The sequence below is a fragment of the Eurytemora carolleeae genome, unplaced genomic scaffold, assembly GCF_000591075.1.
Source record: "Eurytemora carolleeae unplaced genomic scaffold, Eaff_2.0 scaffold571, whole genome shotgun sequence".
NCBI classification, from domain to species: Eukaryota; Metazoa; Arthropoda; class Copepoda; order Calanoida; family Temoridae; genus Eurytemora; species Eurytemora carolleeae.
In genome coordinates, this window is record NW_019396700.1 from 196,814 (window position 1) to 214,084 (window position 17,271).

The 17,271-nt window shown below is 30.9% G+C and overlaps 2 protein-coding genes across 2 annotated transcripts in view; one reads left to right on the plus strand and one right to left on the minus strand.

Moving 5' to 3' along the window:
- Positions 1 to 12,379, plus strand: part of LOC111707539 (N-alpha-acetyltransferase 16, NatA auxiliary subunit) — a 13,240-nt gene extending 861 nt beyond the window's left edge. Inside the window, exons 2-10 of the mRNA XM_023480655.1 lie at positions 140 to 205; positions 2,694 to 2,784; positions 5,589 to 5,665; positions 9,338 to 9,405; positions 9,972 to 10,041; positions 10,696 to 10,793; positions 11,577 to 11,824; positions 12,025 to 12,172; positions 12,260 to 12,379. Coding sequence (XP_023336423.1) covers positions 140 to 205; positions 2,694 to 2,784; positions 5,589 to 5,665; positions 9,338 to 9,405; positions 9,972 to 10,041; positions 10,696 to 10,793; positions 11,577 to 11,824; positions 12,025 to 12,172; positions 12,260 to 12,341 — 948 coding nt within the window. The 3' untranslated portion in view covers positions 12,342 to 12,379. The remainder of the gene's footprint in view (positions 1 to 139; positions 206 to 2,693; positions 2,785 to 5,588; positions 5,666 to 9,337; positions 9,406 to 9,971; positions 10,042 to 10,695; positions 10,794 to 11,576; positions 11,825 to 12,024; positions 12,173 to 12,259) is intronic.
- LOC111707540 (stAR-related lipid transfer protein 3) lies at positions 12,365 to 16,966 on the minus strand (the record flags this gene model as incomplete). Its single annotated transcript, XM_023480656.1, has 4 exons — positions 12,365 to 12,732; positions 14,684 to 14,825; positions 15,646 to 15,799; positions 16,912 to 16,966. Coding segments are annotated over 4 exons (717 nt in total), but the record flags the coding sequence as incomplete, so codon positions are not given.
- Positions 16,967 to 17,271: the final 305 nt, after the last annotated feature.

A 17,271-nucleotide genomic window follows, 5' to 3' on the forward strand; every position in this document is an offset into this window, starting at 1 on the left:
GGGGGGGGGGGGGGTTAGCATGTTTTTTACAACAACCACCTAAATGTTTTAAAAGATAAAAAGTTTGGAAAGAATAAAACTTGGACTGTTTGTGTTTAGAAGAAAATATTTGAGTAATTTTATACAATTTATCTTGTAGGCTGTAGAGAGTGTAGAAAAGTGTATAAAGCATTCCCCAAATGTTCTTGAGGTTCACCTAATAAAGGTAATTTATTGATATCTTCTTCTTTCATTCTTTCACATTCATGGAACTTATATATACACTGATATACTTCATATACTTTATAAACTTTATATGTATACTTAATATACTTTATATACTTTATATACTTTATATACTTTATATACTTTAAAAACCTTATGTTCTACTTTATAGTATATTAGTATACTTTATATAAAGTATATACTTGATATAAATACTTTATTTACTTTGTATACTTTATATACTTTATATACTTTATATACTTTATATACTTTATATACTTAATATATACACTATGTGGCCACAAGTGCACATAGTAAAGTAGTTTAACTACTCCAAAGCTAATTAACTATACGGTTGGTTATGCACCCTAGCTCTAATGATAAATGGATTAAAGACTGGTTGAATGTATAATAATGCCATTATATTATTTGCTAAATGATTTAATGTAAACACTGCGCTCATAAATCAAATTCTGACAAACACATCATATTCTACTTCAAATATCGAATCTATACAATACATTTATCCATTACCTGGTACCCCTTCATCCCACCAAATATAAAAACTTCCAGATTTAGCATTAGAGCCTACTGATACATACCGATTACTATAGAAACAGTTAATTATTATTAATCATACAAACTGTGAAAAATATATTATTATTTTCATAATTAATTCTATAAAACTGAAACTATAGAAACAAGTTGATTGTAGTTCAAAAATGTAAATATTTAGGGAGACAGAAATGCGTATATGAGTTGGTAATGTACACCAATTTTTAAGATTTGCTACACTTTAAAGTGGACCCAATCATAAACATTGATGCACAATTTTCATGGTTTTTTCTTCTCAGTGTTTATACAATCTTAGATTATAGTCTGCTTAATTTCTCAGGAAAATTCACTCGAACCTTTTTACAAAATAAAATGTAGAAAATAATGCAAAATGGAACCAAGCAAGGTTGGTTTTTCACTTTTTCTTAATTGAATAGTAAACCCATTAACACACATTAACAGTCCTTTTAAATGAAAGCTTTTTAGCTGTGTTATAAAACACGATTATTCTCGTTTTTAAACTAAAGTCCGCCGGATAAAAGTTCCAACTTTTTGTAAATTCTAAATTCTAACTTAGAATTGATCTAACCCTGGGTAACATCATCTACTCTACTAGGTTTTATGGAGTCAGCATTTCCTTTTAGCAGAGAGAAATTCAAATTTAAGTTTTCCCGAGGATACAGGATTGTAATCCTTTGTAGTCCCTCCCCCCCCCCCCATCTGCTATCTCTGGACCCTGCCCCTCTCGTGTACATACCCAATCTTTAGTACTTCACCCCATTGTACAATGTATCTCCCATTCTAAGGATTCCAAGAACACGAAATTAAAACTGGAATTGTTGCATGTTTTTGATTCTTTAGACAAAATTTCGCATCATTTTAGTTTCCTTTCGCTAAATTCATTTTGCGAAAAAGGTTGCGAAGAAACAAAAAGAAATTCGCGCAATTTAGCATTTTTTCAGTAAAGTTTTTGTTCGCTGAAAAACCCAAATTGTAAGCAAGGACTGTAACAATGGAGTGTACTGCAGTTTCTCTGGGAGAAATGTAAACAAATGAAGTGCTGTCCTGGCTAAGCTTTGTTTACATTCTTTCAAGGGTGGGCCCACAGACGAACCAGTCTGCACAGATGCTCTACCTGGATAGGCTGAGCAGGCCTATAGTGTCCCGGCACGCCATATACTACAGCTACATGAAAGGTTTTTTGACTGCCATCGAACGGCCACTTGTTGAATATAATACCCATTCAGAGGTTAAGTTTTACAATTTTTAAAGAAATACTCCAATTTATAACATGAAACATAAAATTTATTAATTTAATCTAATTTTGAAGATTTTGTATTTCGTATCCAAAGGATCCTTAAATATCCCTGAATACACATGTCTACTGATTGGTTGTGTACAGTACTTGTTCACAATAGAACCTGCTGTAGATAATATCGCATTTTCTAGCTTTCCATTGATCTCTGTAACTCTCTTATCTCTGCTATAAGTTTAAACTAAATTTAAAAAACTAAATAGGTCGTCTTCTTTAAACAAAGAACGTTCTTCTGCAAAGCATTGCAGTCACGTGAAAGTTCGGACCGGGTCGATCCTATCTCTGTGTCTTTACTCCTTGGTAAACGTAAAGGTTAATAAATCAGAATTGTTTTCTCTCATTGTCTTGCAAAAACAAATAGATTGGGATTGCGCGAAGATCCCAGGAATGTATTTCCATTATTTCAGAAAATTCCAAATGAAGATTTAAAATTAAACGAAAAAGTTACTGACAAAGATGGGATTTTTCTATTTTAAAGTTCTGCTTGTACAGAATTATTGTATTTTTAAATATCTTGATGAATATAGCTAAAATCCAGATTAAGATACTAAACTAATTTAACCAGTTATATATGTTAAGTGTAGGGTACTGAACTTATAAACCAGTTCTTTATGTTCAGGGTAGGATACTGAAGCACCAAGGAGACCTGATTGGTGCTTTAGAACAGGTTGAGAAAGCATTCTCCCTTGATCCAGGGGACAAGTATCTAGGTAATTTTAACTTATTTTAATGCTGCAGACTTTTTAATTGGCTAGAATTAAGTAAACACAACATAAAAGTTAAAAACACCAGGCCCTGTTAAAATATTATCTTTGTAATATACAAAAAGATATTCACACATTTTAAAAACTAACACAATTTGAAGTTGGTAAAGCTTGCAGTTTTAAAGATTAAAGTTTTAAATCCTAAGAACATTATCAACTATTGCCTTTAAAAGGAGTGACCGGCAATGTATGGTAGTTGAACTGAGAATGTAGTATTGTGGAGACATTTTTTAGGACTTATTTGAGACATATATAAACGTTTTAATGATTTATTATTTCTGAGTTGGAGCACAACCATTTGGGTGGTTACGTTTTTGAGAATCAATTTTTTTTAAATTATTAAATAACGATGAAAAAATGTAAAAACAAATGTTTGAATCAATGTTAGAATCAATTATTTCTTTTTCATCATTATATTGAATTTCTTATTCTTTATGAATTTGTTCGCAGATTTCTTAAAATTCTTCAAATGTCGTTTTTTAAATAAAAGTCATAAGAAATCTAGGGAAAATGTTTGTGAACAATGAGACATTACAGAAACCAATAACTGAGTAAGATACTTATTTTCGATGAAAAAGTTCATTTCTAGCTTTATTCTCAACATGTTTCTGAACAACTAATCATTTTTAACACATTTTTTGTAGTCGTTATAAAATAATATTTAAAAACTGATCCTCAAAATCATCCCTCAAAAATAAACAATCTATAAGAATTTAAAAGATTGAATTTGCGCTCTTGCTGAACAAATATGCACCGTAAAAACGTCTCATATGTCTAAAAAGAATTCTTAAAAATTTTTCCACAACACTACATTTTCAATTCAATTCATTCATTGCCAGTCACTCCCTTTAAGAACGTAACAAAAATAACAAAATATATTTAAATTTCTATGCCATTAAAGAGTGAGTTAGAAATAAATATTTGGATATTTAAAAAAGAACACATTTTGTATAAATCATTTTAAGCATGAAAGCATGAGAATTTGGGTTTTGTTACTGTTACTTTTTATTGTTTTTAGCACTTCAAAGCGAAGGTCTTGTTTATCTTAGTGTATTGGTTGCAAACCTGCAACCAATGTGAAATGTATCGAAGAGCTTTTTTTTTTAAAAAAAAAGCATAAAACCTTTCCTTCTGAATTAATCTGAGTAAGATTAGAAAAATTAAAATCAACGTTTTTTATTCTTCAACAAATGTAATGTACAAATATAGAAATGAGATCTTTTGATGTTGGTTTGCCTCTAAACATAATTGATTAAGTTATAACTAATTAAAAACTAGGGGAACAACTTTTCAAACTTGTGTCAACAAAATTTTTAAAACATAGTTTTAATTAGAAAACTATTAGCAATTTTAATAAGTTTTAGTTACATCGTTTTAACATTTAATTAAGTGTCACATTTTTTCATAAAATCATTCATCTATAATATCATGCTACTTATAATTTTTTAAGTAATGAACTAAAATTTTCTTATTTCTTTTTCTTTGCACCCTGATGTTGTAAACCTTGATATTTAAAACTTACAAGGTTACCCACAAAAATGAGACTGTAAAGACGACCTAAAACTCTGAAAATTTGAAAATTCTGAGGTTAAAGTAAATCTTCTTGCCTCTAATATAATCTTTTTATGGCTTCATTGACAAGGCAAAATAAAGAAACACGTTTAATTCTATACAGTCGTCTCTGAAGTTTTATCTTTTGTTAGTAACCCTGTAGAATATGTGATCCAGAAGAATTCAAAGTATAAAATATCAGAACTTGCAAAGTAATAAGGTTTAGAAAATTCCTTTGCACTGTGTTTTTATCGCTGTATCGGCCACAATTAATAAATATTATTAATCAATGAAATTAATTACTCTATTAACAGAAGGAATGTTGATGAGCTCGATTAGCAAACTGTTGATAATCTGCTAAATATGGGAATTAGTTCCTGCTAATTCCTTCTAATCTTATAATGTCTCAATTTAGGATTGAAGTTAGTGTATTTCAAAGGAGTTGCTTTACAATTTTAAAATAAAATAAAAACTTTTCTCAAGCATTAAATTATTACTTAAAGGGACTGTAAGCATAATTTCAAGTGTCCCTTCATGCAATAATGGAAATGCCTGATTCACAACGGTAAACGGTATCCTTTGAATGAAACATTTACCTAAACAACAATGTGGAAGATATTGTCGTTATAAATGTTTAGGAAGTAAGGTTGAAAACTTATGTTGAGGAAGTAAGGTTTACAACTCATACATGTTTAGGAAGTAAGGTTTACAACTCATACATGTTTAGGAAGTAAGGTTTACAACTCATACATGTTTAGGAAGTAAGGTTTACAACTTATACATGTTTAGGAAGTAAGGTTAAAAACTTATACATGTTTAGGGAGTAAGGTTGAAAACTTATACATATTTAGGAAGTAAGGTTGAACACTTATAAATGTTTAGGAAGTAAGGTTGAAAACTTAAACATGTTTAGGAAGTAAAGTTGAAAACTATATACATGTTTGGGAAGTAATGTAGAAAACTTGATACCTGTTTAGGAAGTAAGATGGAAAACTTGATACCTGTTTAGGAAGTAAGGATGAAAACTATATACCTGTTTAGGAAGTAAGGTTGAAAAATATTTAAATGTTAGGAAGTAAGGTTGAAAACTATATAATTGTTTAGGAAGTAAGGTTGAAAACTATATAAATGTTTAGGAAGTAAGGTTGAAAACTATATACCTGTTTAGGAAGTAAGGTTGAAAACTTATAAATGTTTAGGAAGTAAGGTTGCCAAATATCAGCTGAGAGCAGGATTAATCCAGCCCGCAATAAACACTATGGGGAGGTTTACCAAGGTAATTAAAGGGAATGTTCCCATATTTTTAATTATGGTTTTCCAGAGAATTTTTATTTCAAGAACTTTTTTTCCACATGACTTTAGCCAATATTTAGGAATTTATTTCCGCGAAACCTTTTTTTAGAGAACTTTTTTTTGATGTAATTGTACCTTAAAACCTTTATGACATTATTGATGATGAATTGTATCTAGGAGCTAAATTCCATTTTTAATAAGAAGTTTTATGAATCGTATTCGTTTCTGACGTTTAAAAATCTCTTTCATTTTATTTATTACAAAGCTTTCAGGGCGCTTCACGTCCCTTCTTTAGTAACAGCTGTTAACCGTTCCTGCTTCTATTTGTCTTTGTAAATTGTTTTTGCGGATTTTTCTGTTTAAATGAGAAGGTGTTTACACCAAAACTAATTAACATTTACAATTTTATTAGTCACTCATTATTTTACATAATTGTAATTCTTTTAGTTCGTTTTTTAACTTAAAAAAATAATTTATTTTATTACTGTCTTTTTTAGTGATAATAATCATTTTTAAGTCTAAAATTTTTGTTGCGCATTTTATATTTTGCATGCATTCTCTTCTAAAATTACACTTGTCAAATTAATTATTCCATTTGCAGAAACCAGTCAAACATTCTGCACAACCCACATGCTTTTAAATGCTTGCAAATTTGCATATTAATGATTCTAGAAATTCCGGGGGGTTTCGCGCCACAAATTTTTGTAATTCTAGAATATTAATCTGATCCAAAAAAGTTCCCTAAAAAAACGTTTTCGGAAATAAAGTCCTAAATTTTGGCGCTAAAAAAGTCCTGCGGAAAAAGTCCCTGAAATGAAAAATCTCCGGAAATAAGGTCTCACAATTTTCAGACTATTTTTCTGGTTCCAACTTCCAGTATGATTTAATATAAAAAGTTCTCTTATAGTGGAAAATGCATAGGGACAAAGGAGATGAGATTTTAAAAGCTTAAACCCGAGTAAAACCCGGTTTTTGCGTCTGCTTAGACCCAAGTAAAGCTGAAGTCAAGGCCCGGGTTTTGGATGGCCTTAAGTTTAGTAAGAACCAACCATCTTTCGTTTTTCTCTCTCTAAGGCTCGAGTCTTCAGCACCTGATGATTGTAAATTTCGAAAAATCTTTAATATTTGTACATTTAAAATGTCGGGAAGGATGTTTACAACCATGGACAAAAGGGACTTAAAATATTAAAAACACCTTTGGCTGTATTCTATATGCAAATGCATAGAAGAAAAGTCCTTTTCATAAAAACGTCTCAGACTTAACAATTGTGACTTTTTTATCAAAGTTTTTATTTACAGTTTTTTTATCCAGAAACTTTATTCCTGTGATTTTCTTACATAGTTTGATCCTGAGGCATATAGTTCGTTCATCCTGCATCATTACCATCAAGATATATTTTGCACTAGCTAAAGTGTCCTACATTTTTTTCGTCTTATGTCATCCGCGGGGTATCCATGGGCCATGGGTTCCCTTAACATGTTCATCTAATTTGGTACTGTAGCTTAGCAAGCTTATAAGCTATACATATACATATACACATTTTTAAACAGGGTTACCCACAAAGGATGAGAATGAAAAAACGACCCAAAACTCTAAAAATATGACGATTTAAATCTTGATTTTTGGTTTCTGCATTTAATTGAGTATTTTGTTGGTTTCATCAATAAATAAGCCAGTTGTTCCCTTCAATCGTCTTTAAAGTCTCATTCTTTGTGGTTAACCCTGTATATATAAATAGCGAAGAGCTTTATAATATAGATTAACACTAGAACTATTAATAAATACCATAACAAATTTTGTAAAAAATAAACTTTTCTCAAAGTTTAATTTAAATAGTTTTTGTGATGAAGGAAGTTTGTGACAAAGAAAAATAAATTGCTCTAGCCATAAATTATTTAAGATCCAGGAAGGAAGATTACTTTTCTTCTATAATTAAATAGAAGTCGGTCTGTTATAGGTAACCCGGAAGCAATGCTTCTTCATGTTTGTTCTGAAATCAAGGGAAAAACTTTTTGGTTTCCTTATTTAATCTGGAGATTAGGGCGGGGGATAGATTAAAAAGAAAAAGAAAACATTGCACCATTGTGAATATTATGGCCTAGTGGGGAGTTTGACACTTACTTAGAATAATATTCTAGAATTATATAACAGTAATGTTAAAATGTTTATACTTGAAAGAAATGTTTAGAAAGTTAAGCGAGAAATCTTGGAGAATGATTAGTTTTAGAGTTTCAAATCTGTTGGGAACAATTGGGAACAATTCAGAGAAATTGTAAATAACATAAAAGTCAACAAATACCAACCAAGTTTTCATTATTAGGTTGTATGCACTATGCAGTATGGGGTTGCAATTCAATTCAAATCACTCTTAATTCTTAGAGTGGCATGTCAAATTTACAAAGCTACCTTTTAAAGCTTTGTCTGATCAAGAATGAACCAGAGTTACTGATTAGTTTCATTATAAATTGTAAATTTTAATTGTGGTTACTCTATCAAATTGACTTGCACATTAATTATTCAGAAAAAATGATGAAATTGGCTGATTTCAGTACTTCTCAGATTGAAAAACAACAATACCTTCCTTATTGATCAGATACATGAGGTTGAAAGGGCACCGTTATGAATCAGCACTTTGTCTGTTTAAATGGATGATATCCGTGTTTGTATTTACCTAGAGGGGATCAAATAAATCAAGAGATGAAGCATTTATCATCAAATTAAAAAGTGGCATTATTGGATATTTAGAGAAAGTGTTCAGGATTAACAATACTCGGCTCAAAAAGTTCAGGATTAACTATACTCGGCTCAAAAATTCAGGATTAATGATACTTGGCTCAAAAGTTCAGAATTAACGATACACAGCTCAAAAATTCAGGATTAAAGATACGCGGCTCAAAAGTCCAGGATTAACGATACACGGCTCAAAAGTTCAGGATTAATAATACTCGGCTCAAAAGTTCAGGATTAAAGAATCGCTGCTCAAAAGTTCAGGATTAACGATACTCGGCTCAAAAGTTCAGGATTAACAATACTCGGCTCAAAAATTCAGGATTAACGATACTCGGCTCAAAAGTACCGACCTTAATATCCAATATATATTTGCACGATCTTATGCAAAAAATCGAGCAGTTTTTTGCCAATTCTTCATTTAAAATTTAAGCTAGAAACAAGTGAGCTGCATAGTTGATGCCCAGTGTTCGAATTTAATGAATTTGAGCCGTGTCTTAAATCCGCCTAAAACCGGTTTCAATTCAGCGGCGGCTTAAATCTTAAAGCAATTCATACGATTTTAAGTGGAACCAACCCTATTTGATCCGCGGCTTAAATTCTTTAAATTCGGCCTCAGGTTTACAAAAAGTATTAGAAGTTCGTGGGGTAGAAATTTGACGACTAAATTTCAGAATTATCTATATCTCAATTAGTTCACAACTATAAGAAGTTGAAGCAGTGAAAAGTTTGAGCGTTATGGTGTATGTATTATGTAAGTCGTTTTAAGTAATGGAGAAAAAAACATAGAAGGCATGTCCCCCCGCCCCCACCCCAGAATCGTGATAAAGATCAAGCGTTTAAGATTAACGATACTTGAGGCAAGCGGCAAAAGTGTGACCTCAAGTTTACTTATTGACGGTGTCACAAGGTTTAAACATTATTTAGAGTGGAGAGGGAGTCCTTAGCTATCTGGAGTCTACACAATGCTTGTGGTTCTTTCTCCACCTCGCTAGGAAGAAAAACTAGAATATTTTGATTTAGGACCAATATTTTAGGAAAATGGAATAAGTTGCTTTTTATCTCCTCCAGGGCGTTCTCTTTTCAAATCAATCTTAAATTCAATTTAAGTTTTCTCATTTTGTAAAATCTAAAAGAAAAAGGTTTTGTTTGAAAACAAGTATATCTAAACAGAAAAATAGAATTAGTTCAATGACAGCAAATTTTATAGCATGAGCACTTTTAAATGGATTTGAATTAGATTCGAACAATGAGAACTGAGTAAATCCATTCAGCTGACATACATTTATATAATCGATATATTTTGTGCTACATTAATTGATTTTTTAAAGAAATGGGAAACATTGATGAAGGTGAATAATATATTGCTATTTATTCTATTCAAATGTTTTTTTTTAAGATCTTGCGCCATTAAATGTCGGCAAAAGTAGACGAAGTAATATTGTCGCACAGTTTAATTTCAAACATGTCAACACAGAGAACCCTCATTTATCTTCAGAGTTAAATCAGTTTTACAGATGTTTTATTAAAGAATAAGGTTTAAACTAGTAATCTTCTACAGAGCTTACCATAGAGAAAACAGATTTGATGACTGTTTATCAGCCTGTTTTACAATATCTAATATATTTAAGGTTAATTCATTATTTTGAAAAACTGTTTTATTTATTGTACTTATTGACGATTTAGTAAACACAATTTTCAGTGAGATTTTTTTAGTTTTTTAATATGTAAAGGTCAAACAAAATCAATTCAAATTGGATTAAAAATATTTTGGAGTCTGAACAGAAAAAAATATTATCAATTTATAATTTAATTACAGTTCGTGCTTTATCTTATATTCTTTTCCTTCCCTTTCAAGGGAATGTAGACTTAAATTAAAGGGAGTGTTCGCGAAAAATGAAAGGGGGTATAGGCTTAATGCGATAAAAAAGCGCTTTTGATCGCTTATAATCTTACTTGTCTATCTGTTGCGTCTATAAGGAGAAAATTGTTAAAAACGACTTACCGAAGAACGTAGTAGTATCCATACAAATTCAGAAAGATGCAACATACGACTTAGACCGTAAAAAAATCTATTTAATTTCAAACAAATAATTCAGATATTGTGATTTTTCTACAAAAGTGACACGCGCATTTCTACTGCAGGCAAACATCATACTGGAATCATCAAAATAAAACTCTTTTAACAAAAATACAATGTCTATGAAATACCACATTATCTATCAGATTACCCTTATTAGTCCCTTTAAGCTTATGTTTTTATAAAAAATCTTTTATTTTTTAAGACAATGGAATCAGCTGAATATGATTTTCACCAGTACAGTCTGCTAAAGCTTAGGTTGTCAACATATGTGGATCAACTTAGAAAATCTGATTCTATTAGGTTAGATATAAGAATTTATGTACTGTTTGTACAGTATGTACTTTGTGCTAAAAATTGTATTTTTTGCATTTATGATTTTTTAATGAATTCATGTACTGTTCTTTGTCTTTGTACTCTATTATTTGTACTCCATGTCTGATTCTATCAGGTTTTAGTATTCATGTACCGTAAATTGTACTGTTGTCTACAAACTGTAAGTCTGATTTCATGTACTTTACTTTGTACTGTGTACTGTATGTATGTTATGTATTGTAGGTACTGTACTTTGTACTGTTTACTTTATATTTTGTATGAACTGTACTTTGTACTGTGTACTTCATTTTTTGTATGTGCTGTACTTTGTACTGTGCAGCACTGTCAGATTGAGTTTAAGACATAGATATCTATGGTTTAAGATTAAGAGTGCTCTGAAAAAAAAGAGTGATTATGATATTCAAGGTTTTTCATGCATTCAAAGGTCTCAAAAGTTTAACAATTTTAATTATAAACGAGTTTATTGTAATAGAAATATTCAAGCAAACCCTAAATATTTATTTTTATCTCATTGTAGGGGGTCAGTTGACCTATTTGTTTCTTACTTAAACAAATTATCACCATCCCGTTTGGACTTTTTTATTTAATATATCAAACAAATATTATTTTTACAAGATTTTACATACAATTTTCAAGGACTTTTTGCAAATATAATTTGAAGAACTTTTTTTTAACCAACGAAAAAGTTATTGACTTTTTAATTTGTTATTTATAATATTCATTTATGTATATGTATATATATATTTTCAGGCAAAATTACTTCTTTATTGAAGCAGCCACACTTGCTGTTCAAGTATACATCAAGCTATACGATCAGTCAGTGGAAAACAGGAAAAATAACAATCTACCAAACATCCTTAAAGAGCAAAAGAAGAACAGAAAAGAGCTGCAGAACAATAAGTTGAATTCTAATCCAACTGTGTCTTTGGATCTTGAAAACTGTTCTGAACCACTATTAGGAAATTGCAAATTTTTTCTCAACCATCTTATGCTTGCAGGTTAGTAATCTGTGTATATACTTTATTTGTCTGGATGTCTGTTTCTTTCCTTTTAACCGATAAACGTCAAAACTTCTAAACTTATCGGGCTCAAATTTGTTTGGGACTTTAAATGATCCAAAAATTAAAAGCCTAGTTAAGATAAAGTTTTCACAAATATTTATGATTTTTACAATGCACTTACACTTTTAATTTTTCAGCCCAAGATAAGTTAGTTACTAATGAGTTGGCTGCAAGCGTATATCTAAGAACTAGGAAACCACTCTTAGTTCTTCAAGCAATACATAGAATGCAAAAATGCCCGAACAGTCAAGATTCAATTATAAAGTTTTCCGCTCAACTCTCCAGGTAAATACATTTCAAAGTTAGAGATATCTTTGCTTTATTAGTTTTTAGTTTTTATTTGATGTTTATTGAATAATTTCAAATATTTAGAAGTATTCAGAACTCTGTGATGGATGCCCGCATTAAGTCAATTTTGACCAAATCCTTAGAAAAACTGTCACCCACATTGTAAATTTATCAAATTAAAAAAATAAATTTCAAGTTTTCAAATTCTTTAATTCTTTTCTCAAGCACTGACAAAATAATTTCATTGCAAACGGCATAGCTCCATTTAAAACATATAAGGGTAGAGAACCCCCGAAATCACACTGGAGCAGCCAAATAAACTCAGTTTTCTCATCTTCAATTGCTTCAGCTATCATCAGTCCTGGATATTGCCAGGCCCGCACTTTATCTGATTTGCTCTCTGTGTTGAACTGAACAGAGCATCCACCTGCAGTCCACGTGGAGCCGCGCATTTCCTCCCGGAAAAGGAAAACAAAATCCCGCGGCATTACAATAGGTTTTTGTCCGGCAGTTACTTGGTAGGTAACCAGTGTCTGATGGTCCAATCTTTCCAAAATCTGTAACATTCAAATTATGTACTTTCTAAAACGTTAAATACAGCTATATCATCTTACAATTTCAAGAAATGTACAACCCCCCGCTATAATCACACTAGAAGGGGCTGATTCAATATGTGTGCTGTGTCGTTTAATTGTCTGTTTGTGTACTGTACAGCCTGCTATAGCTGCTTAAAGGAATTGACTCTTTGCCACAAACTCTGATTTTCTAATCCCAATATCTTTGGAACCCAATGTCGTAAACCTTTGATATTTCAAACTTATATTTTTTGATCTAACAAAAGTCATAGTTTGAAATTTCAAAGGTTTACGACGTTGGAATCCAAAGATATTAGGATTAGAAAATCAGAGTTTGTTGCAAAGACTCAATTCCTTTCGGCTCGGCACCAGAAAATGAACCGGAGTTTACAGTGCCCTTTCAATAATCTTATAATTAAAACATTATTTTAAAGCAAAATCCAGATGTATATAGATAAATTAAAAGATGGTGGCAAAAAAGCTGTTCAGAACATAATCAGTTATGCATTTTTAAAAGCCCATGGCATTTCAAGTCTGCAAAACATGTAAACTTGTGCTTATACGTAGATAATATATCTATTTTAAGTTAATATTCAGCTGCAGGAATGTTTTGATTTGAGTATCCTGATGTATCGAACATTAAAACAAATCATTTTAAAAAGATATAACAAAAATAATTAAATGGTTAATTTCTAACAAAAAAACAAACAAAAATACTTTATACATTTATAGATCGAAGTATAAAACTTGCTTTGTGGGTGTTATCTTATAAAAGCCCATATTTAGAGTAGGAAAATTTACATTCATGACTTCGAACTAACCAGGTGGAAATGGTCAAATTCAATTGACATCGCTGTTTTGACTTTGACTTTGTGACCTCGCTGCTCCTCTAGTTTTGATTTTACGCTCAAGTAGGAGAAGGCAAATCTATTTGGATACATTTTAGCAATTCAAAACATTATTGTATTCTTCTCAATACCTCTTCAATAAGAGTAGTTATGATAAAAAACATTTTAAAAAATTGCTAAAAATTTGATCAAAAAATCAAATTCAAAATCTAGTTAAAAGTCCAAAAACGTAGCAATGTTAGATTAATGTTATGGTATGCTAGCTGAAGTGCCCGGCGTTTCCCGTTGAATACAAAAAAAAACTTTTTAAAAATTATTAATTTACTTAATTGTTTATTTTAGTTTGAGTTGTCATAAACCTTTTACCAGGAAAATGCTTGTTTCAAACCTGTGATTTAGTCGCTTTGTTTTTTGTCTTCCAAACCCGAACGAAACGATTAACAAAAGTTGTATTAAACTTTTTTTTTATAAACGATGCTAATCTCTATGTAATCTCTATGTGTCTCAATTAACCCTATTCCTGCTGGGGGGGTGGGGGCAATTTTGCCCCCCCCCCTGTAGTTTTTTATACATAACTCAAAAAGTATTGGTCTGAGGCTGTTGAAATTTTCTGACTTTTCCTACATACCCAAAGCCCTCCCGTTAGGCCTAAAACCGGGCTTTAATACTAACTGCCTGAGTCCTCAGGCACACTGTAACAAACTAAATCTTTGTTTTGACCCACTTCCACTTGTCAGATTTTGATAAAATTTAGCTTTTTGGAAAGCCTTTGACATAAGGAAACGAATTGCACAAGTTTTGCGAAAAAAATTGCAAATTTTTTGCAAATAACCTGTCAAAGGAAATTTGAACATTTTTAGTTTTTCTTGATTAAAAATCAGTTTATTCAAAATTTGCAAAAATTTTTGCATATTTGAAATGGCATGGTCAAGGGCTTTTCAAAGGAGATCCGCGCAGACAGCGTTTAATTACAATACAAAGAGTGAGCATGCGCGTAACACCTTTGAGCATGTAGAAAGGCCCCTAAATCTTGAAAATATGATATCTAGTGTCCTATCTGTATTGTTATTAATCTATGGAATTACCGAAGATTGTGTTACGCCTGCGTTCCATCTGGCCATATCATTGACATCCATGATAACATCAATCACTTTGCGAATCGGAGCATCAACTTCAAATTTTAACTTCCAGCACCTCCAACCCTTGCCTGTCTCATGTCCATCATCCCTGGTAACTTCAAATATATATTTCACTTGTAAGAGATGTCTGTCAAGATGAGCGAGGGGGGTATTTTCCACCCCCCCCCTGTGTTTTTTTCTAAATAACTCAACAACGGCTTACATTAGAACTTCTTCACTTTTTCAACATCATAGCTGTGAACAAATTTTGCAAACAATATTTATTTTTATGCATAGGTAAGAGTGGATGACAGTGAAAGGGCAGGTCGTTTTCAATTTCATAAAAATAAAAAGGATAATATATTTTTATTATCAAGCTACAATGCTTAGATTTATATATTTTAAAAGCCCTAGAAAATTGGATGTTATTACATGTGTAACATTTTAATATTTGTCACAAGTAAAAAATGATTATTTTCAACATTTGTCCTACGTACTTTTTAAAACTTTTTAAAAATCCTCCCTTGCACCCTAACCATTAAAGTTAGAGGAATAATTTTTTTTAATGAGCAAGACCTTGAAAACTTGGAAAGTGATATTCATCACACTCCTATATCTCATCTCGAAGGAAAAAATCATAGAGGGGGGAACACCCCCCCCCCCCTTCCCATTTATATTAGAAAAAATAGACCGATCGGTTTAGGGCTCTCCGCTCTGGATTAATTGGTGTCAAAAGACGAAAGCGATCTGAAAGATTAAAGGAATTTAAGTCTTTCTCAGAAATAAACTAAAATTTACCAATCCCATTTTTGCAATTTTTTGGTGTTAACCTTTATTATTTGTTATTTCAAACTTTGAGGATTAGATCTAACATAATTCATAGTTGGAAATATCTATGCTTAGCTAAGGGTTGATAATTAATTTGGCACCTCATTTTTCCACACGTGTCTCCCTCTCTCCAATGCAAGGTTCCCCCTCCATTAACATTAGTGGAGAAGTTCCACCCCTCTTCCAGGTTGGATATTCTCCAGGCATCAGATAGAGCTTGCTCAGCTCGGGATATACACAACTCACGGTCAATGTCTAAATATGACAAAATATATGTAAAGTTTATAAAAATACATAAAAATGGAAACTAGACGATATATTGCACACTGATCCAAATGTTTTCAGATCTTCCGTAAAAGACTAAAAAAGCACTTTATTCTAAAATTATCACTATTATTGATAATTTTGTCGGACACAAAACTGAATTGACACTTGCGACGTCAGAATACAACTGTACGTACTGAGAGTGTACAAATTCTACGTTGCCATCTATTGTACTAGAATCTATTTGATTCAAGCCAAATCCGTGGAAAAAATTAATGTCAAATAGGTGAAATTGTAAGCTCTCAGATTGTAATGTATATAAGTTTGAAAATACAAAATATTATGTGTTTTTATCTCCAACAATGTGAAAGATATATCTACTCTACTCTAGAGAAATGAAATATTGTCGCTTATGATTACACCTTGCTTGTGTCGGACCTATATTTCAAGAAAATTACAAAGACAAATAAATATTGAAGAAAAAAAACCATAAATGTGAGATTAAAAAATATTGAATTTTGGAGACTCTCATCCTTTGAGGGAAACCCTATTTATCCAAACCCAATAGTTTGCACATTTTGATATGCTATAAAATCTCAGTCTTTAAAAAACTACATCATAATACTAATAAATTATGCGAAATATTGCTATTTTAACATTTCAAAAGCTTAAAAGTTTTAAAAAGAAATCAAATAATTGCATTGATATTTAATTCTTTTCAAAATATTGATTTATTCACAGTTTGACTATTTTTTTATAGATATTTTTTATCCAATGTCATGCTTTTTACTTTACATTTTTAGATATATACATATACATATAAGTATACATTTATGTAAATATTTTACATAGTTCAGTATTTCAAAGAGAAAGCACTGCTGTGAAGAAGCTGAAACAAAAAGTGAAATAAAAAATCTGTTTTTTACATTTTGTGACCATTTACTATAAAAGTCACGCATTTTGAGTTTTAAAAAGTTTCTATAAACTTATCTTTCTCGTTTCAATGACATTAAGATAAACACTAAAAGAAAGTGTGTTTGCGTATAAACGTAAACCCGTCTTACTATTCATATTGAGGTGGTAAGCTGAACTGAGGACTGTACCTGCAATGTTTACAGTTATATTTATACTGATAGCTTCAAGCAGGAGTATAATGGTCTAATATGATAAAACTATTTTACAAAAGATGATTTAAAACAATATAATGAAAAATTGGTATTTTGAACAAAAAATTGATGACAAATTGATTAAATGACAAGACTTTTTTATGTAACATGGTTTAAACAAAATCAACAAAATTAAATAAGAATTCTAATTATAAAAAATAAAACAATTTGTAAAATATGCATAAACAATAGTAATTAAGTTTAAATCATTACACGCTGATAATAAACAACAATTTTCGCGAGTTTTTCCGTTTAAATTGGTGGATTTTTAAAAGCCGTGACAACATTTCAAACTGT